The sequence below is a fragment of the Lynx rufus genome, unplaced genomic scaffold (genome assembly GCF_022079265.1).
Source record: "Lynx rufus isolate CCGP_SWC_20201006 ecotype Redwood Valley unplaced genomic scaffold, mLynRuf1.p SCAF_13, whole genome shotgun sequence".
Classification (NCBI taxonomy): Eukaryota; Metazoa; Chordata; class Mammalia; order Carnivora; family Felidae; genus Lynx; species Lynx rufus.
This window is the reverse complement of record NW_025814827.1, coordinates 56,584,978-56,607,474: the sequence shown is the minus strand read 5'-3', so window position 1 is coordinate 56,607,474 and position 22,497 is coordinate 56,584,978. Positions and strand designations below refer to the sequence as shown.

The 22,497-nt window shown below is 37.9% G+C and overlaps 1 protein-coding gene across 2 annotated transcripts in view; it reads left to right on the top strand.

The window, feature by feature from the left end:
- The window catches only part of RALGAPA1 (Ral GTPase activating protein catalytic subunit alpha 1), a 278,485-nt gene that overhangs the window by 119,652 nt on the left and 136,336 nt on the right, over positions 1-22,497 (top strand). For both annotated transcript variants that reach the window (XM_047075616.1, XM_047075615.1), the window contains exons 19-23: positions 74-290; positions 1,719-1,895; positions 19,013-19,165; positions 21,955-22,148; positions 22,398-22,496. In XM_047075616.1, coding sequence (XP_046931572.1) covers positions 74-290; positions 1,719-1,895; positions 19,013-19,165; positions 21,955-22,148; positions 22,398-22,496 — 840 coding nt within the window. The remainder of the gene's footprint in view (positions 1-73; positions 291-1,718; positions 1,896-19,012; positions 19,166-21,954; positions 22,149-22,397; position 22,497) is intronic.

Here is a 22,497-nt window from a genome sequence, read left to right as displayed (position 1 = left end):
TTGGCAATTCAGTATTTCAGATTTTTAATGACAAGAAGAAATTTTAATGGTAAAATGTTTCTTGAATTTTTAGACTATGACAAGAAGGGGAAGTAGTCCAGGCAGTCTTGAAATTCCCAAAGACCTCCCTGATGTTCTAAACAAGCAAAACCAAATGCGCCCTATTGATGACCCAGGTGTGCCCTCAGAATGGACTTCTCCTGCCAGTGCGGGGAGCAGTGATCTTATCAGCTCAGATAGTCATTCGGATTCTTTCAGCGCTTTCCAATACGATGGCCGAAAATTTGACAGCAAGTATCTTTTTCTGTTTGAGCAATATGGTTTTTTGTTGATTGTTTTCTGTTTGAGACTTATGGATTATATAACCATCACCTTCCTCTCTAATGTTATTTATATGGGGTTCCCATGTATTTTGATTTCATTTTTCAGTGAAATTCCAAAGGAAGTTTTAGGGAATCACTTCAAGTTGGGACCACTTTATTTCACCAAACTAAATTAAAGACACTTAAAAAACAAAAAACCACTGTCCTTTCATAAAACAAATGGTATTCTAAGACCAAACATGTACAAGGGAAAAAAAATTAAAATTGACTTGATATTAGGATAAAGGACAGTCATGGTTATGAGTTGGTACTATTTCATTCTTTGCAAACCACTGTCTAGTTATGTTCAGTGCTTCAGTATGTTCAATACAATTATGTTCAATGTTAAATTACTCAGACCTTTTCTTGAATAATCACTTCATATTAAAATGACAGCAGTGGTATTATTTGGTGCTGTATCACTACTACATAGCTAGCTATATACACTTGGCAGTGAAGAGTACCGATATTTAAAAAAAGAACGTGGGGGCGCCTGGGTGGCTCAGTCGGTAAAGCATCTGACTCTTGGTTTCAGCTCAGGTCAGGATCTCACAGTTCGTGGGTTTGAGCCCCACATTGGTCTCCACGCTGATAATATGTAGCCTGCTTGGGATATTCTCTGTCTCTCTCCCTCCTTTCCCTGCTCACACTCTTTCTCTGTCTCAAAATAAACTAAAAACAAACAAAAGAAACATGAAAACTTTGGGAACCATATTAATGAAGAGCTGGGAGACGCATTGGAGAAACATGTTTCCTGCCCTCATATATTACTCTTATCTCAGACTGGATTATATGACTTAGAGAAAAATAATTTTTACTGTATGTGTGCCACTTTTATTACATATATCTGTAGTTGAAAAGCATATTACCAGCTATCAAAAAACATAGGTAATAGTGATGATACATCATATGCATGTTTAATCATTACTGTTAGTAATAAGCTATGAGAACCTTTAAAAAATTTATTTAACGTTTATACATTTTTTGAGAGACAGAAATAGAGCATGAGTAGGGGAGGGGCAGAGAGAGAGAGACATAGAATCCGAAGTGGGTTCCAGGCTCTGAGTTGTCAGCACAGAGCCTGACGTGGGACTCAAATTCATGAACTGCGAGATCATGACTTAAGCTGAAGTCACACACTTAACTAACTGGGCCACCCAAGCACCCCACAATTTATCTCTAATTATAAACTTCCAACTGTTAAAATTATTTGCACTTGCCCGAGTGGTATGTAAATAGAATAGATTTAGGGGAATGTTAATGTTTAATCATTTTTGCTGAAGTAGCTGTGTCTTTTGTAAGTATTTTTGTTTCATGGTTGAGACATCTATGTACTAGCATTTCTTCTTCCTATAGATTTTGGCTTTGGAGCTGATGCTGGGATTGCATCCTCTGCTGATGTGGACTCAGGTTCTGGCCATCACCAAAGTGCTGAAGAGCAAGAAGTGGCTAGTCTAACCACACTTCAGTTGGATTCTGAAACAAGCAGTCTTAATCAACAAGCTTTCTCCGCTGAAGTTGCAACGGTTACTGGTAAACTTACTCAAGGGAATGTCTTCCTTAAATGTATTTTTTTAAGCCACCAAAGAATATGTTTAGGATTTTATTTGATAGGTTTTAACTATTATTACTGTTTAAGTACTATTTTTTTTCATTCATCTTTATAGAAAAATGGAGGAAAAAACACATTAATGTAAGAGTTTCTTGACCTGGGTCTATATGGATAAGTTTCGGGGAATTAGCTGAACTCCCAGTATTATATACAAAATGTTATATGTGTTTGCATCACTGCATTTCCTGTGGTGATGTTTAAATGATAACCAAAAAGTAGTTGAGAAGTACTATCTCTTTTTCATCATCTTTCAGAGTTAGCCTAGATTTTTATAGATTTCTTTGGCAAAGTATTTATTATAGAAACTGTAGGGAATACTGCCAAGTAGAAGGCCTACTTACTAATATACCAATATTCTATGTTCATACAACAGTAAATTATTCTTTTCAGCAATTTTTAAAATGCAGTTAAATATATGATGAGTAGAATCCAAGAAATTTACTCATGAAATGCAGGGTCACATTATTGCAAGGTTAGTGCAGTGACCAGAGGGATCCTGAGCAGTTTCTAGCTCATAATTCAGTGGTTCCATTCTGTGATCCAAATTCATTCTGGTTCTCACTGTAGTTTGATGCCTTTTGATGGGTGATTCCAGTTTAGGTATCAATATTGTATCCTGTGGTTCATTGGAACTTGCAAGACTAAATACTGATTTCTGCTTGTCTGAATTTGTCAGGCACAGTTCCTCAGCCACATCAAACATGAAGTTTGGCCAGTGGAATCCTTGATGGGCAGAAACCCATCCTTTGTTTTCCCATCTTACCCCTTCTTTTCCACTTCCTATCAGGATTACTAAGAACTGTAACCTGCCCCATTAAAGAATAGAGACTGAGTGGAGGACAGGAGCCAACTGAGTTAGATCATAGTCCCATTATTACGGAATTTAAATGACTCAGAGAGAAATACTAGGGAAAATTCTTATTTTATAGTAAACAGCTGTTATTGTAGTTGTTTTTAAAATAAAATGTTCAACATTACTAGTAGAGAATGTAAATAAAAACCACGAGATACCACTATACATATAATTAAACAACTGAAGTTAAAAACGCTGATAATACCAAGTATTGAAGAGGATGTAGAACAACTGGGAATATCATGTCACTCATGGGAATGCAAAATGGTAAGGTTTCTCTGCCAAAATATGCCAGTGTCTTTTAGAAGTAAACATGCATTTACCTCATGACTATTACTAGGTATTTACCTCTGGCAGCTGTATTTGGAACTTCATGACAGCATTATTCACAGTAGCTAAAAATTCAAAACAGCTCAAGCGTCCAGCAACTAGGGAATGGATAATCAAATTGTAATGTAGTCATTCACTGAATATTCATTGAAATAGGACTCAGAAAAAAAAAAAAGATTAACATATGTGAAACCATAGCTGATTCTCAAAAACATGCTAGATGAAAGAAGTCAAATACAAAAGACTATATATCGTACTTTATTATTCCATGTATAGTACATTCTAGAGAAGACAAAACTATAGTGATAAAGGTCAGTAATTACTTGGGGGGGGTGGGAGTCAGCAGGGGATCAACTGCAGTTGGGCACAAGAAAGCTTTTCATGCTGATGGACATTTCTTTGATTCGATTGTTATTGATTATGGACTGCATACAATTGCCAAATTAATATAACTGTACAGTTAAAATGGGTGACTTAAAAAACTAAATGTGGAAGTTTATTTTCTACAGTCACACAAATTTTAATACTATGAAAACTCTAGATATTTGGACAGTGTAGAGAGTTAATGAACTTTGAAAAGAATGGACTTTCAAAGTAGAAATAATAAAATGGCTGAGAAGTTTTTTAACTGATTTAGAGATTCACTGTACAACCCTCCCAGTCTGTGACTCAAAAGAATCCCACCACTACGTGTCCCTTAATCGGGGGACCATCTATTTTGAAGGAGGAGTTAAACATCATGCTCTCCAGTAAACTACATAGGTTTCTTATAGTTTTCTTAAAGCCCTCAGACTATTAGTCAGACTGTGATGTTTTCAAAAGACTACTGTATGTGAAAGAAGTCTGACCTCACTTTTTCTTTTTTATTTATCTTTAGTCATCAAAACTGGAGTTCCCCACAACAATTCTAAAAACTTAATATATAAAGAGAACTTGTTTTAGGCGATTTGCCTCAATACGAGTTTTGGATAATTGAACCAAAGAATTTTTAACATGTATATAACCTATATTTACTACACATGGTGACCATTTCTAGGACTCTACTAGGAAGTTTTGTAAGGAATTCTGTTCTTGATTAGTGCCATTTGTAGTAGTGTAAGGGTGTTTAAGAAACTAAAGCAGTTCATGGATCAAGTTCTAATTAAAAGATAAAATTCAGCAAAGAGTACAACAGCATATAATCAATATACAAACTATTCAACACACTTTGATTATTTTCTCAAGTATATTTTGCATATATTCTCACAGTTAACTTTTTAAGAATAGCTGTGTTCTATCAAAGGGATGTTAATAGTCATGAAATCTTTTATTTTCCTGTAATATTTTCAGAAATTATAGCAGAAACTTAATATAGGAGATAAGAACAAAAATTTAATGGATAAATATTAATATAGCAATACTTATATTTTAAAAATGCATTCTTTAAGAGGAGAATACCTATAAGTCAGGTGTTCTAGATTGTTACTAATAAAGTTGAAGACAGTAATGATTCACTAATAGGTAATCTTAATAAAAAATTACTTAAGTTTTAATTCTAAAAAATGAATCAGATTTTTATGGATGAAAATAATACATGGAAGTAAGAGAAATAGATTTGTATTACAAAGCATTTGACTAAGGCTGATGATTTTTTAAATGTTTTTTATTTTTCAAAATGTTTATTTATTTTTGAGAGAGAAAGACAGAACGTGAGCAGGGGAGGAGCAGAGAGAGAGAGGGAGACATAGAATCTGAAATAGACTCCAGGCTCTGAGCTGTCAGCACAGAGCCTGATGTGGAGCTTGAACTTGGGAATGGTGAGACCGTGACCTGAGCTGAAGTTGGACGTTCAACCAACTGAGCCACTCAGGCGCCCCCCCCCCCTTTTTTTGTTTTAGTTTTGAGAGAGGGAGGGAGGGAGGGAGGGCAGGCGCATGCGCTGGGGAGGGGCTGAAAGAGAGGGAGACAGAGAGTTGAACCACGCTGCAGGTTCCGAGCTGCCAGCACAGAACTCAACGCAGGGCTCGAACTTACGAACCACAAGATCATGACCTGAGCTGAAGTCGGACGCTTAACCAACTGAGCCACTCAGGCGCCCCTGATGATTTTTTTGTCGTGTACTTATAAAATATTTGATGAGTATTAAGGAGATTGTTTTCATTATGCCCTCAATAGTTTGTGTTTGTACTAAAATACAGAATTTTTACATTTCTGTAGCTACCTTTTAACATACGAGTTTGTGCCATATGAATTTACTCCAAATCTCAAATGAAGGAAAGGAAATTGACTACCTACTGTGTATCATAATTGAGCCTAAGTGAAATCATGATTATCATTCAGTAAGGGATTCTTAGCGTTATATGTTCTTTTTAAGGCATTTATTGTGTTATATTTAAACATTTGTATAAACAGTGTGGAATGACACATTTGTGGAATTAAAATAATACAAATACGTAATTTATTTACTTGGTTTTTGCTTTACTGTATAAAAGGAGGTAACAGGGACAGAGTTTTAGAATTATTGAGTCCAGAACGTTGATATTTCATTGCTAGAAAGAAGCTTAAATAAAAAGACAAATACATATTTTTTAATTGAGGCATAATTGCATACAATATTATATTAGTTTCAGGTGTACAACATACAGTGATTTGACAAAAGTTAATACAGTGTTATTGACTATATTCCCCATTCTGTACCTCACTTCCCCATGACTACTTACTTATTTTATAACTAGAAGTTTTTACTTGATAATTTCCTTCCTCTTCCATGCCCCCCTCTCCTTTGGCATGGCAGCTACCAGTCAGTTCTCTGTATCTATGAGTCTGGATTTTGTTCTGTTTTGTTTTTTAGATTCCACATAAAAATGTAATCATATGGTATTTGTCTTTTTCCGTCTAACTTATTTCACTTAGCAAAATCCCCTCAAGGTCCAGCCATGTTGTCGCAAATGGCAAGATTTCATTCTTTTTTTGTGGTTAGGTAGTATTCTTTTGTATGTATAAGTCACATGTTCTTCATCCAGTTCATCCATCAATGGACACTTAAGTTGCTTCCATACCTTGGCTATTGTAAATAATGCTGCAGTGAGCATAGAGGAGCAAATATCTCTTTGAATTAGTATTTTTGTTTTCTTTAGATAGATATCCAGTAGTAGAATCGCTAGATCATAGGGTAGCTCTATTTTTAATTTTTTAAATATGTAATATATTGTCAAATTGGTTTCTTAAATTTTTTTTAATGTTTGTTTATTTTTTGAGACAGAGAGAGACAGAGCATGAACGGGGGAGGGTCAGAGGGAGGGAGACACAGAGTCTGAAACAGGCTCCAGGCTCTGAGCTGTCAGCACAGAGTCTGACGCGGGGCTCGAACTCACGGACCGTGAGATCACAGCCTGAGCCGAAGTCGGACGCTCAACTGACTGAGCCACCCAGGCGCCCCACAAATTGGTTTCTATACAACACCCAGTGCTCATCCCAACAGGTGCCCTCCTCAATACCCATCACCCACCCTCTCCTCCCTCCCACCCCCCATCAACCCTCAGTTTGTTCTCAGTTTTTAAGAGTCTCTTATGTTTTGGCTCCCTCCCTCTCTAAACTTTTTTTTTTTTCCCTTCCCCTCCCCCATGGTCTTCTGTTAAGTTTCTCAGGATCACATAAGAGTGAAAACATATGGTATCTGTCTTTCTCTGTATGAGTTATTTCACTTAGCATAACATTCTCCAGTTCCATCCACGTTGCTACAAAAGGCCATATTTCATTCTTTCTCATTGTCAAGTAGTATTCCATTGTGTATATAAACCACAATTTCTTTATCCATTCATCAGTTGATGGACTTGTAGGCTCTTTCCATAATTTGGCTATTGTTGAAAGTGCTGCTATAAACGTTGGGGTACACATGCCTCTATGCATCAGCGTTCCTCTATCCCTTAGGTAAATTCCTAGCAGTGCTATTGCTGGGTTATAGGGTAGATCTATTTTTAATTATTTGAGGACCCTCCACCCTGTTTTCCAGAGCGGCTGCACCAGTTTACATTCCCACCAACAATGCGCATGGGTTTCCTTCTCTCCACATCCTTGCCAACACTTATTTTCTTCTCTTTCTGATAATAATCATTTTGACAGGTGTAAGGTCATATCTCATTGTGGTTTTGATTTACTTCCTTGATATTTAGTGATGTTGAGCATCTTTTCATGTGTCTTGAAATATATCTGTTCAGATCCTCTGCCCATTTTTAATCAGATTGTTTTTTATTGAGTTATATGAGTTCTTTATATATTTTGGTTATTAGACCCTTTTCAGATATATGATTTGCAAATATCTTCTCCAATTCAGTATGTTCCCTTTTTGTTTTGCTGATGGGTTTCTTCGGTGTTTAGAGGCTTTTTAGTTTGATATAGTCCCACTTGTTTATTTTTGCTTTTGTTTCCCTTGCCTGAGGAGACATCTAAAAACCATTGTTAAGACCAGTGTCAGGAAGCTTGATGCCTGTGTTTTCTTTTAGGAGTTTTATGGTTTCAGGCCATATGATCAAGCCTTTAATCCATTTCGAGTTGGTTTTTGTATATGATACAAGATAGTGGTGCAGTTTCATTTGTTTACACATGGCTGTCCGGTTTTCACAACACCATTTATTAAAGAGACTATCCTTTCCCCACTGTATATTTTACCCTATTTTGTTATAAATTAATTGACCATATATGTATGGGTTATTTCTAGGCTCTCTGTTCTCTTAATCTTGATTTTTTATGCCAATACCACACTGTTTTAATTACTACATCTTTGTAGTATAGTATGAAACAGGGAGCAGGATATCTCCAGCTTTGTTCTTTCTCAAGATTGTTTTGGCTATTCAGTCTTTAGAATTTTAGAATTATTTGTTCTAGTTCTCTAACAAATGCTATTGGTATTTTGGTAGCGATTGCATTGAATCTGTACATTGCATTGGGTGATATAGACGTTTTAATGATATTAATTCAGTCTGTGAGCATGGAATATCTTTCCATTTGTTTGTGTCTTCTTCCGTTTCTTTCGTTTGTGTTTTATAGTTTTCAGTATATAAGTCTTTTAACTCCTTGGTTAAATGTATTCCTAGGTATTTTTTTGATGTGATTATAAATGAGTTTTTTTTTTAATTTCTCTTTTTTTTTAATGTTTATTCATTTTTGAGAGAGGGAGGGAGAGAGAGAGAGAGAAACAGAGTGTGGCCGGGGAGGGGCAGAGAAAGGGAGACACAGAATCTGAAGCAGGCTCCAGGCTCTGAACTGTCAGCACAAGCCTGACTCAGGCTTGAACTTGCCAACTGTGAGATCATGACCTGAGCCCAAGTCGGACACTTAACCAACCGAGCCACCCAGGCACCCCTTTATTTCTGTTTTTAATGGTTCATTATTAGTGTATAGAAACACAGATTTTTTTAAAAAACATATTTTGTATTCTGCCATTTTCTGAATTCATTTATTCTAACAGTTTCTCTGTAGAATCTTAAGGGTTTCCTATATGCAATCTGCATGGAGTGACAGTTTTAATTCTTCCTTTCCAGTTTGTGTGCCAGTTATTTATTTATTTATTTATTTATTTTTTTACCTAATTGCTGTGGCTAGGACTTCCAATACTTTGTTGAATAAAAGACAAAGGCATCTTTGTCTTGTTCCTGATCTTAGAGGAAAAGCTTTCACGTTTTCACCATGGAATATGATGCTCGTTTGTCGTATATGACCTTTATTATCATATTGAGGTACCTTCCCTTTATACCTAGTTTGTTGAGAGGTTTTTATCATCAATGGGTGTTGAAGTTTGTTCAGATACTTTATCTATTGAAATAATCATATAATTGTTTTAATTTAATTTTTTTTTTAATTTACATCCAAATTAGTTAGCATATAGTGCAACAATGATTTCAGGAGTAGATTCCTTAATGTCCCTTGCCCATTTAGCCCATATCCCCTCCCACAGTCCCTCCAGTAACCCTCAGTTTGTTCTCCATATTTATGAGTCTCTTCTGTTTTGCCCCCCTCCCTGTTTTTATATTATTTTTGTTTCCCTTCCCTTATGTTCATCTGTTTTGTCTCTTAAAGTCCTCATATGAGTGAAGTCATATGAGATTTGTCTTTCTCTGACTAATTTCACTTAGCATAATACCCTCCAGTTCCATTCACATAGTGGCAAATGGCAAGATTCATTCTTTTTGATTGCCAAGTAATACTCCATTGTGTATATATACCACATCTTCTTTTTTTTTTTATATATATATGAAATTTATTGACAAATTGGTTTCCATACAACACCCAGTGCTCATCCCAAAAGGTGCCCTCCTCAATACCCACCACCCACCCTCCCCTCCCTCCCACCCCCCATCAACCCTCAGTTTGTTCTCAGTTTTTAACAGTCTCTTATGCTTTGGCTCTCTCCCACTCTAACCTCTTTTTTTTTTTTTTTTCTTCCCCACCCCCATGGGTTCCTGTTAAGTTTCTCAGGATCCACATAAGAGTGAAACCATATGGTATCTGTCTTTCTCTGTATGGCTTATTTCACTTAGCATTACACTCTCCAGTTCCATCCACGTTGCTACAAAAGGCCATATTTCATTTTTTCTCATTGCCACGTAGTATTCCATTGTGTATATATACCACAATTTCTTTATCCATTCATCAGTTGATGGACTTGTAGGCTCTTTCCATAATTTGGCTATTGTTGAGAGTGCTGCTATGAACATTGGGGTATAAGTGCCCCTATGCATCAGTACTCCTGTATCCCTTGGATAAATTCCTAGCAGTGCTATTGCTGGGTCATAGGGTAGGTCTATTTTTAATTTTCTGAGGAACCTCCACACTGCTTTCCAGAGCGGCTGCACCAAGTGCATTCCCACCAACAGTGCAAGAGGGTTCCCGTTTCTCCACATCCTCTCCAGCATCTATAGTCTCCTGATTTGTTCATTTTGGCCACTCTGACTGGCGTGAGGTGATACCTGAGTGTGGTTTTGATTTGTATTTCCCTGATAAGGAGCGATGCTGAACATCTTTTCATGTGCCTGTTGGCCATCCGGATGTCTTCTTTAGAGAAGTGTCTATTCATGTTTTCTGCCCATTTCTTCACTGGGTTATTTGTTTTTCGGGTGTGGAGTTTGGTGAGCTCTTTATAGATTTTAGATACTAGCCCTTTGTCCGATATGTCATTTGCAAATATCTTTTCCCATTCCGTTGGTTGCCTTTTAGTTTTGTTGGTTGTTTCCTTTGCTGTGCAGAAGCTTTTTATCTTCATAAGGTCCCAGTAATTCACTTTTGCTTTTAATTCCCTTGCCTTTGGGGATGTGTCGAGTAAGAGATTGCTATGGCTGAGGTCAGAGAGGTCTTTTCCTGCTTTCTCCTCTAAGGTTTTGATGGTTTCCTGTCTCACATTTAGGTCCTTTATCCATTTTGAGTTTATTTTTGTAAATGGTGTGAGAAAGTGGTCTAGTTTCAACCTTCTGCATGTTGCTGTCCAGTTCTCCCAGCACCATTTGTTAAAGAGGCTGTCTTTTTTCCATTGGATGTTCTTTCCTGCTTTGTCAAAGATGAGTTGGCCATACGTTTGTGGGTCTAGTTCTGGGGTTTCTTTTCTATTCCATTGGTCTGTGTGTCTGTTTTTGTGCCAATACCATGCTGTCTTGATGATGACAGCTTTGTAGTAGAGGCTAAAGTCTGGGATTGTGATGCCTCCTGCTTTGGTCTTCTTCTTCAAAATTCCTTTGGCTATTCGGGGCCTTTTGTGGTTCCATATGAATTTTAGGATTGCTTGTTCTAGTTTCGAGAAGAATGCTGGTGCAATTTTGATTGGGATTGCATTGAATGTGTAGATAGCTTTGGGTAGTATTGACATTTTGACAATATTTATTTTTCCAATCCATGAGCAGGGAATGTCTTTCCATTTCTTTAAATCTTCTTCAATTACCTTCATAAGCTTTCTATAGTTTTCAGCATACAGATCCTTTACATCTTTGGTTAGATTTATTCCTAGGTATTTTATGCTTCTTGGTGCAATTGTGAATGGGATCAGTTTCTTTATTTGTCTTTCTGTTGCTTCATTGTTAGTGTATAAGAATGCAACTGATTTCTGTACATTGATTTTGTATCCTGCAACTTTGCTGAATTCATGTATCAGTTCTAGCAGACTTTTGGTGGAGTCTATCGGATTTTCCATGTATAATATCATGTCATCTGCAAAAAGCGAAAGCTTGACTTCATCTTTGCCAATTTTGATGCCTTTGATTTCCTTTTGTTGTCTGATTGCTGATGCTAGCACTTCCAGCACTATGTTAAACAACAACGGTGAGAGTGGGCATCCCTGTCGTGTTCCTGATCTCAGGGAAAAAGCTCTCAGTTTTTCCCCGTTGAGGATGATGTTAGCTGTGGGCTTTTCATAAATGGCTTTTATGATGTTTAAGTATGTTCCTTCTATCCCGACTTTCTCAAGGGTTTTTATTAAGAAAGGGTGCTGGATTTTGTCAAAGGCCTTTTCTGCATCGATTGACAGGATCATATGGTTCTTCTCTTTTTTTTTGTTAATGTGATGTATCACGTTGATTGATTTGCGAATGTTGAACCAGCCCTGCATCCCAGGAATGAATCCCACTTGATCATGGTGAATAATTCTTTTTATATGCTGTTGAATTCGATTTGCTAGTATCTTATTGAGAATTTTTGCATCCATATTCATCAGGCATATTGGCCTGTAGTTCTCTTTTTTTACTGGGTCTCTGTCTGGTTTAGGAATCAAAGTAATACTGGCTTCATAGAATGAGTCTGGAAGTTTTCCTTCCCTTTCTATTTCTTGGAATAGCTTGAGAAGGATAGGTATTATCTCTGCTTTAAATGTATGGTAGAACTCCCCTGGGAAGCCATCTGGTTCTGGACTCTTATTTGTTGGGAGATTTTTGATAACCGATTCAATTTCTTCGCTGGTTATGGGTCTGTTCAAGCTTTCTATTTCCTCTTGATTGAGTTTTGGAAGAGTGTGGGTGTTCAGGAATTTGTCCATTTCTTCCAGGTTGTCCAGTTTGTTGGCATATAATTTTTCATAGTATTCCCTGATAATTGTTTGTATCTCTGAGGGATTGGTTGTAATAATTCCATTTTCATTCATGATTTTATCTATTTGGGTCATCTCCCTTTTCTTTTTGAGAAGCCTGGCTAGAGGTTTATCAATTTTGTTTATTTTTTCAAAAAACCAACTCTTGGTTTCGTTGATCTGCTCTACAGTTTTTTTAGATTCTATATTGTTTATTTCTGCTCTGATCTTTATTATTTCTCTTCTTCTGCTGGGTTTAGGCTGCCTTTGCTGTTCTGCTTCTATTTCCTTTAGGTGTGCTGTTAGATTTTGTATTTGGGATTTTTCTTGTTTCTTGAGATAGGCCTGGATTGCAATGTATTTTCCTCTCAGGACTGCCTTCGCTGCATCCCAAAGCATTTGGATTGTTGTATTTTCATTTTCGTTTGTTTCCATATATTTTTTTATTTCTTCTCTAATTGCCTGGTTGACCCACTCATTCGTTAGTAGGGTGTTCTTTAACCTCCATGCTTTTGGAGGTTTTCCAGACTTTTTCCTGTGGTTGATTTCAAGCTTCATAGCATTGTGGTCTGAAAGTATGCATGGTATAATTTCAATTCTTGTAAACTTATGAAGGGCTGTTTTGTGACCCAGTATATGATCTATCTTGGAGAATGTTCCATGTGCACTCGAGAAGAAAGTATATTCTGTTGCTTTGGGATGCAGAGTTCTAAATATATCTGTCAAGTCCATCTGATCCAATGTATCATTCAGGGCCCTTGTTTCTTTATTGACCGTGTGTCTAGATGATCTATCCATTTCTGTAAGTGGGGTGTTAAAGTCCCCAGCAATTACCACATTCTTATCAATAAGGTTGCTTATGTTTATGAGTAATTGTGTTATATATTTGGGGGCTCCTGTATTCGGCGCATAGACATTTATAATTGTTAGCTCTTCCTGATGGATAGACCCTGTAACTATTATATAATGTCCTTCTTCATCTCTTGTTACAGCCTTTAATTTAAAGTCTAGTTTGTCTGATATAAGTATGGCTACTCCAGCTTTCTTTTGGCTTCCAGTAGCATGATAAATAGTTCTCCATCCCCTCACTCTGAATCTAAAGGTGTCCTCATGTCTAAAATGAGTCTCTTGTAGACAGCAAATAGATGGGTCTTGTTTTTTTATCCATTCTGATACCCTATGTCTTTTGGTTGGCGCATTTAATCCATTTACATTCAGTGTTATTATAGAAAGATACGGGCTTAGAGTCATTGTGATGTCTGTATGTTTTATGCTTGTAGTGATGTCTCTGGTACTTTGTCTCACAGGGTCCCCCTTAGGATCTCTTGTAGGGCTGGTTTAGTGGTGACAAATTCCTTCAGTTTTTGTTTGTTTGGGAAGACCTTTATCTCTCCTTCTATTCTAAATGACAGACTTGCTGGATAAAGGATTCCTTGCTGCATATTTTTTCTGTCTAGCACACTGAAAATCTCGTGCCAATTCTTTCTGGCCTGCCAAGTTTCAAAAGAGAGATCAGTCACGAGTCTTATAGGTCTCCCTTTATATGTGAGGGCACGTTTACCCCTTGCTGCTTTCAGAATTTTCTCTTTATCCTTGTATTTTGCCAGTTTCACTATGCTATGTCATGCAGAAGATCGATTCAAGTTACGTCTGAAGGGAGTTCTCTGTGCCTCTTGGATTTCAATGCCTTTTTCCTTCCCCAGTTCAGGGAAGTTCTCAAAAGTACCCCTTCGGCGCCTTTCCCTCTCTCTTCCTCCTCTGGGATACCAATTATGCGTATATTATTTCTTTTTAGTGTATCACTTAGTTCTCTAATTTTCCCCTCATACTCCTGGATTTTTTTCTCTCTCTTTTTCTCAGCTTCCTCTTTTTCCATAACTTTATCTTCTAGTTCACCTATTCTCTCCTCTGCCTCTTCCATCCGAGCCGTGGTGGTTTCCATTTTGTTTTGCATTTCATTTAAAGCGTTTTTCAGCTCCTCGTGACTGTTCCTTAGTCCCTTGATCTCTGTAGCAAGAGATTCTCTTTTGTCCTGTATACTGTTTTCCAGCCCAGCGATTAATTTTATGACTATTATTCTAAATTCACTTTCTGTTATATTATTTAAATCCTTTTTGATCAGCTCATTAGCTGTTGCTATTTCCTGGAGATTCTTCTGAGGGGAATTCTTCCGCTTGGTCATTTTGGATAGTCCCTGGTGTGGTGAGGACCTGCAGGGCACTTCCCCTGTGCTGTGGTGTATAACTGGAGGTGGTGGGCGGGGCCGCAGTCAGTCCTGATGTCTGCCCCCAGCCCACCGCTGGGGCCACAGTCAGACTGGTGTGTGCCTTCTCTTCCCCTCTCCTAGGGGCGGGATTCACTGTGGGGTGGCGTGGCCCGTCTGGGCTACTTGCACAATGCCAGGCTTGTGATGCTGGGGATCTGGCGTATTAGCTGGGGTGGGTAGGCAAGGTGCACGGCGGCAGGGGGGGGCAGGCTTAGCTTGCTTCTCCTGAGGTGATCCACTTCAGGAGGGGCCCTGTGGCAGCCGGAGGGAGTCAGATCCGCTGCCAGAGGTTTGGCTCCGCAGAAGCACAGAGTTGGGTGTTTGCGCGGAGCGAGCAATTTCCCTGGCAGGAACCGGTTCCCTTTGGGATTTTGGCTGGGGGATGGGCAGGGGAGATGGCGCTGGCAAGCGCCTTTGTTCCCCACCAAACTGAGCTCTGTCATCCGGGGGCTCCGCAGCTCACCCTCCCTTTGTCCTCCAGCCTTCCCGCTTTCCGAGCAGAGCTGTTCACTTATGACCTCCCAGACGCTAAGTCGCGCTTGCTGTCGGAACACAGTCCGTCAGGCCCCTCCGCTTTTGCAAGCCAGACTCAGGGACTCTGCTTGGCCAGCGATCCGCCCCTCCGCCCCGGCTCCCTCCCGCCAGTCCGTGGAGCGCGCACCGCCTCGCCGCCCTTCCTACCCTCTTCCGTGGGCCTCTCGTCTGCGCTTGGGTCTGGTGACTCCGTTCTGCTAATCCTTTGGCGGTTTTCTGGGTTATTTAGGCAGGTGTAGGTGGAATCTAAGTGATCAGCAGGACGCGCAGTGAGCTCAGCGTCCTCCTACACCGCCATCTTCCCCTCGAGCCCTATATACCACATCTTCTTTATCCATTCATCTATTGATGGATATTTGGGCTCTTTCCATACTTTGGCTATTGTTGATAGTGCTGCTATAAACATGGGGGTGCATGTGTCCCTTCAAAACAGCACACCTGTATCCCATGGATAAATGTCTAGTAGTGCAATTGTAGGGTAGTTCTATTTTTAGTTTTTTGAGGAACCTCCATAGTGTTTTTCAGAGTGGCTTTACCAGCTTGCATTCCCACCAACAGTGCAAAAGAGATCCTCTTTCTCTGCATCCTTGCCAAAATCTGTTGTTGCCTGAGTTGTTAATGTTAGCCATTCTGAGGGGTGTAAGGTGGTATCTCATTGTGGTTTTGATTTATATTTTCCTGATAATGAGTGATGTTGAGCATTTTTTCACGTGTTGGTTGGCCATCTGGATGTCTTCTTGGAGAAGTGTCTATTCATGTCTTTTGCCCATGTCTTCACTGGATTATTTGTTTTTTGGGTGTTGAGTTTGATAAGTTCTGTATAGATTTTGGATACTAACCCTTTATCTGATATGTCATTTGCAAATATCTTCTCCCATTCTGTTGGTTGCCTTTTAGTTTTGCTGATTGTTTCCTTCACTGTGCAGAAGCTTTTTATTTTGATGTCCCAGTAGTTCATTTTTGCTTTTGTTTCCCTTGCCTCCGGAGACGTGTTGAGTAAGAAGTTGCTGCGGCCAGGATTAAGGAGGTTTTTGCCTGCTTTCTCCTCTAGGATTTTGATGGCTTCCTGTCTTACATTTAGGTCTTTCATCCATTTTGAGTTTATTTTTGTGTATGGTGTAGGAAACTGGTCCAGATCCATTCTTCTGCATGTCGCTGTCCAGTTTTCCCAGCACTACTTGCTGAAGAGACTGTCTTTATTCCACTGGATATTCTTTCCTGCTTTGTCAAAGATGAGTTGGCCATGTGTTTGTGGGTCCATTTCTGGGTTCTCTATTCGGTTCCATTGATCTGAGTGTCTGTTCTTGTGCCAGTACCATAATGTCTTGATGATTACAGCTTTGTAGTATAGCTTGAAGTCTGGGATTTTGAGGCCTCCAGCTTTGGTTTTTCTTTTTCAAGATTGCTTTGGCTATTCGGGGTCTTTTCTGGTTCCATACAAATTTTAGCATTATTTGTTCCAGCTCTGTGAAGAATGCTAGTATTACTTTGATAGGGATTGCATTGAATATGTAGATTGCTTTGTGAATAATCATATAATTTTTATCTTCTGTTAATGTGTATCACATTGGTCAATTTATGGATATTGAACCATGTTTGTCTCCCTGGAATAAATCTCACTTGATCATGGTGTATGATTGTTTTTATGTGTTGTTTTAACTCAGTTTATTGATATTTTGTTGAGGATTTTTGCATCTGGGTTTATTAGGGATATTGGCCTATAATTTTCTTTCTTTTTTTTTTTAATGTTTATTTATTTTTGAGAGACAGGAGGGCAGACTGCAAGCAGAGGGAGGGGCAGAGAGAGAGGAAGACACAGAATCAGAAGCAGGCTCCAGGCTCTGAGTTGTTAGCACAGAGCCTAATGCGGGGCTCAAACTCAAAAACAGTGAGATCATGACCTGAGCCGAAGTCAGTCACTTAACTGACTGAGCCACCCAGACGCCCCTATAATTTTCTTTTTTTGTGTGATGTCCTTGTTTGGTTGTGGTATGAGGATAAAACTGGCCTCGTAAAATGAGTTTGAAAGTTTTTTCCTCTTCAGTATATGGAAGAGTTTAAGAGGGATGGGTGTTAAGTATTCTTTCAATGTTTGGGAGAATTCACGAATGAAGCTGTGTGGTCCTGGACTTTTGTTCATTGGGAGATTTTTGATTTTGGATTCAATCCCCTCACTAGTGATTGGTCCATTCAGATTTCTGTTTCTTCATGATTCAGTCTTGGAAGATTATAAATTTCTAGGAATTCATCCATTTCCTCTAGGTTGTATTTCTGTGGTATTGGTTGTAATGTGTTTTCTTTCTTTTCTGACTTTGAGTTCTATCTTGTTTTTCTTATGCGTTTAGGTCATTTTTATCTTTCCAGAGAACCAGCTCTTAGTTTCATTGATCTCTTTTATTGTCTTTTTAGTCTCTATTTCATTTATTTCTGTTCTGATCTTTATTATTTCTTCCCTTCTACTAACTTTGGGTTTTGTCCTTTTTTTTTCTCTAGTTTGCCTAGATATGAAATTAAATTGTTTACTTGAGATTTCTCTTTCCTTGAGGTAGACCTATATTGCTATGACCTTCCCTCTTAGAACCATTTTTGCTGCATTCCATAGATACTGGTATGTCATATTTCTGTTTTCATTTGCTTCTATGTATTTTTTTAATTTTTCCTTTAATTTTTCATTCACTTTGTAGGTATTTGGAAACATATTTAATCTCTGTGTATTTGTAGTTTTTCTAGTTTTCTTCTGGTAGTTGATTGCTAGTTTCATATTGTTGTGGTCTGAAATGATTTCAGTCTTGTTGAATTCAGTAAGACTTATAAGACCTAACATGTGATCTATCCTGGAGAATGTTCCATGTACACTTGAGAAGAATATGTATTCTGCTCCTGTGGATGGAATGTTCTGAACATATGAGTTAAGTCCATCTGATCTAATCTGTCATTTAAGGCTGATCTTTCTTTATTAATTTTCTGTTGAAAGGTCCTGATATTTTAGCGGCTTGCTTGGTAGTAGCACCACCTCACTACAACCACCACAAAGTGTTAAATAAGTATTAATTTATGCTATACATAATTTAAATTAACATGAGTTTCTGCTATGTACCAGACACTACACTAGGCCCTGGCAATACTTCAGTATATAACGTAGATACAGTCCCTGTTTTTACAGAGTTTCTGCATTAGTGAAGATATTTAAAACTAAACAGTGTGTTTCAAGTCAGTGTTAGTGTTATAAGTGGTATAATGGGGAAGTACAAGTGCATATGGCAGAGACTCCTTATTCACACTGGGTAGGTCAACAGTGGGTAGGCTTCTAAGGAAGAAGTGTCTAAAGTAAGACCTGAAAAATAAAAAGAAGTTAACCAGACCTATAAGAACAGGATTATGGCCCCATGCAAAGGAAAAACATGTGGAAAAGGCTAGCTCTGTGGCTAGAACTTAAAAGTATCAGGGGAATTATGGAGTGATCAGAAAGTTGAAGAAAGACTGGAAAACCCACTAATAAGTTTGGGCTTATGCTATGGCCAGTAAAGAGCCATAGAATATTTTAAGTAAGGAAGTAACATCTGATTAGATTTTTACATCTTTTTGCTGCCTTATGAAGAATGGACTGGGAGGAAGGAATAGGGGTAAGAGGGAGATTGACGACTAGGGACCACCATAAACCAGGCTAGCAATGATAGTAGCATATAGAGCCATGCAGAGCAAGTTCTTCTCAGGAATAGCCCCAGGTCTGAAGTAAGTGAAATAGAGTAGCAGTGGGTACTAGAGTTTCTCTAGCTGCATCAGGAATGGACATTATCACTTTCACAGATGGCTTCTGTTAACTGCTATGCCCAGTTCTGATTCCATTCTAGTACCCTGGAAGAAATCAAATGAGACCCCTAGATACAAAATCGTGTACAGTATTATGATTTTCTTTACCTCTTTGGCCTTTGATGCTTCTCAGTTGTATCTTATTGGGATTTTAAGCATTACATCTTAGGTAGAGAGTATTGAATATTCTCTTTATGGTAAGTTTATGAAATTATATTTACAGGTTCAGAAAGTGCTTCTCCAGTCCATTCAGCTCTGGGATCCAGGTCACAGACGCCTTCTCCTTCCACACTGAATATAGATCACATGGAACAGAAAGATCTGCAGCTTGATGAGAAGCTCCACCATTCTGTTCTTCAGACGCCAGATGACCTAGGCAATATTTGGAAATTAGATATTTGCCATTTTTCCTTTCAGGGCATTAGTGTTAGGAGATCTTAATTTAGACATCTTAAACTTTTGATTAGATAGAGTATTATTATAAGTCTTTTGAACTTTTGTGAGTCTTTTGGAAATTTGTTACTTAACATTTTTTCTTGCTCTTAAAAATATTTATAGTCTAATATTTGTTGTATTATTATAGTTGCCTACAGTCCTGGCATTAGTGGTTGCATTATTTTTGTGTGTTAAATTATCATTTATTGATATTCTGCCACTTCCTAAAGCAGGAAGTATTTTTAAGTAAATGTTAAAAAGTGACTAGGAAACCTTAGAAACTGCAAGTTTTAATAAAAGTTATTTCTGCTGAGTCTTACATAATGTAACAAGGATCAGGATAAAACGTCATTTTGCAATTATGCCCAAAACAATGAATAATATAAAATGCCAGTTTTCATTGGTGCTGCAGTACATTTACTCTCTATAACTTCTGGCCTTATAGTTTTAAGGTACTCATTCTCATAATATGCATTTATCTTGCAATTACATAACCCTTATGGTCTGATTTCTGGATTATTTTTGGCCTTGTCTTTCCTCCTTTTGGCCTGCAGTTTTTAGTTCATCCTTGATTTTAGTTTCTTACCCCAACAGTGGGAAAAAATTTCTAACTTCTAGAAAAGTTACAAGACTAGTAAAATGAATACACATTAAGCCTTTAGATGAATTCACAAGTTGTTAATATTTTACCACTTTATCTCTGTATCTACATACACACGTGCACAAAAACAACCCTGCCATCCCCCCCCCCTTTAATTTCCATGTAAGTTGGGGAGGATCAGAGGGAGAAGGAGAGAGAAAATCCCAAGCAGCCTCCACACCCAGAGCAGAGCCAGATGCATGGCTTGGTTGATATCACGACTCTGATATCATGACCTGAGCAGAAATCAAGAGTTGGAAGCTTAACTGACTGAGCCACCCAGGCGTGCCACTTTTCTTTCTTTCTTTCCTTTCTTCTTTCCTTCTTGCCTTTCTGTCTTTTTTCTGTCTTTCTCTGTTTCTTTCTTTCTTTCTGTTTGTCTGTCTTTCTTGAGCTATTTAGTAGTGAATTGCAAATTTTAGACCCTTTACACCTAAACACTTTAGTGTTTCCTGTATAACCACATTGTAATGGTCACATTCAGCATATTTAACATTGAAACATCACTGCAATTTTTTTTTAATGTTTGTTTATTTTTGAGAGAGACGGAGGGAGAGAAAGAGAGAGAGACAGAACATGAGTGGGGGAGAGGTAGAGAAAGAGAGGGAGACAAGAATCTGAAATAGGCTTCAGGCTCTGAGCTGTCAGCACAGAGCCCCAATGTGGGGCTCAAACTCAGGAATGGTGAGATCATGACCTGAGCTGAAGTTGGATGCTTAACTGACTGAACCACACAGGTGCCCCCATTACTGCAGTTTTTAATCCAAAGTCAAATTTCCCCAGTTGTTTCAGTAGGAATATCTTTTATAGCTACACCACACCACTACCAGCCCAATTCAGGATTCAAAGGAGGATCACACATTGTTGCTGGCTTTGGAATTATTTAAAATTTTGTTTTTTTTTTTTTTTTTTTTTTTAAATTTTTTTTTTCAACGTTTATTTATTTTTGGGACAGCAAGAGACAGAGCATGAACGGGGGAGGGGCAGAGAGAGAGAGGGAGACACAGAATCGGAAACAGGCTCCAGGCTCTGAGCCATCAGCCCAGAGCCCGACGCGGGGCTCGAACTCACGGACCGCGAGATCGTGACCTGGCTGAAGTCGGACGCTTAACCGACTGCGCCACCCAGGCGCCCCTAAAATTTTGTTTTTGAGAGGGATAAGTTAGAGACAAATCAGTTGATTTTTCACCATATTATGAAGGTTCCATAGAGTAGGGAGATGTTAACAGTGATGGTTAAAACTACAGTGTTTTTTTTTTCTTTTATTTCAATGAGCTTACACCAGACGGTTATTTTTTATTATTATGAAAGACTAGTAACTTTTTTTATAATACAATCATTGTACACTTTATATAGAAAGAGAAAAAAAGTTAAACATTAGGCATAAAGGATGTGCATATATTAAGAATGAACTTGTAAATTATGAGTACATTGAGATATTATCAAGTAGGAATAATCTTAGTAATGATTTCGCCTTTTCTGTTACATACACTGAATACAATAATGGGTGTTTTTTAAGTTGGAGGAGACCTATAATGATATTTAGCTAAACCATCTATTTCATAGTGAGAAGTATAGCATTAGGTTAATTAAATAATTTGTATGACATCACATAATTAATAACAGTAATATCCCTTTTAATGCTAAGCCTGATTTAGTTTTGAAATATAGAAATACATTTCTTTGGAAGTTTTAAGTACAAAGAAATAGGCTTATGAAGACTTCCTACAAGATCTGCTTTCAGCCTGCGATCTTCTATTAATTTGATGATACAACCTGAAGTAGTCATTTGATAAAGAGAGAGTATATACTTACACATATGATCTTTATGTCAACCATATACTTCTATCAGCATCATTTCCTCCTTAGATAAATCCTAGTACAAGTTCCATTGAATAAGTAATTATTGCCATAATATGGAATCACGAACTGGTGAGGTTTTGATCTTATTAGGAAAAAATAACACTAGTGCCTATTGACATTTTTAAAATTTGCTTTTATAGATATTTAAGATTGTTAATTTGACTCTTTCTTGTTTTTGTGATTCTTTAGAAAAATTACTAACACCAACGTATTGGTTTATTTTATAGAAATCAGTGAATTTCCATCTGAATGTTGTAGTGTGATGGCAGGGGGTACACTCACAGGATGGCATGCTGATGTTGCTACTGTAATGTGGCGAAGAATGCTAGGCATTTTGGGAGATGTCAACGCTATTATGGATCCTGAAATACATGCCCAAGTTTTTGATTACCTCTGTGAGCTTTGGCAAAATCTAGCTAAGGTAAAAAAAAAAAAAAAAAGATAAGAAAAAAAGAAAACTGTTAAGAATTCGAAGAAGTCTTAGACCACATTGCCCCTCCCCCCCCCCCCAACCTCCTTACTATAAACTAGTTCCTGGCAGGGTAAAGTCACTGAACCATGTTTAAATATATAGTTAGTGATAGAAATTGGACTTGAACTCAAGTTTAAGCTAAAACAAACTGGAAGAACAGTTTTCATAGATTTGTTGCATTTTATTTGAAAATTACAGATTAGAGATAATCTTGGCATTTCAACTGATAACCTGACCTCCCCTTCACCACCAGTTTTGATTCCTCCACTGAGAATTCTTACACCTTGGCTTTTCAAGG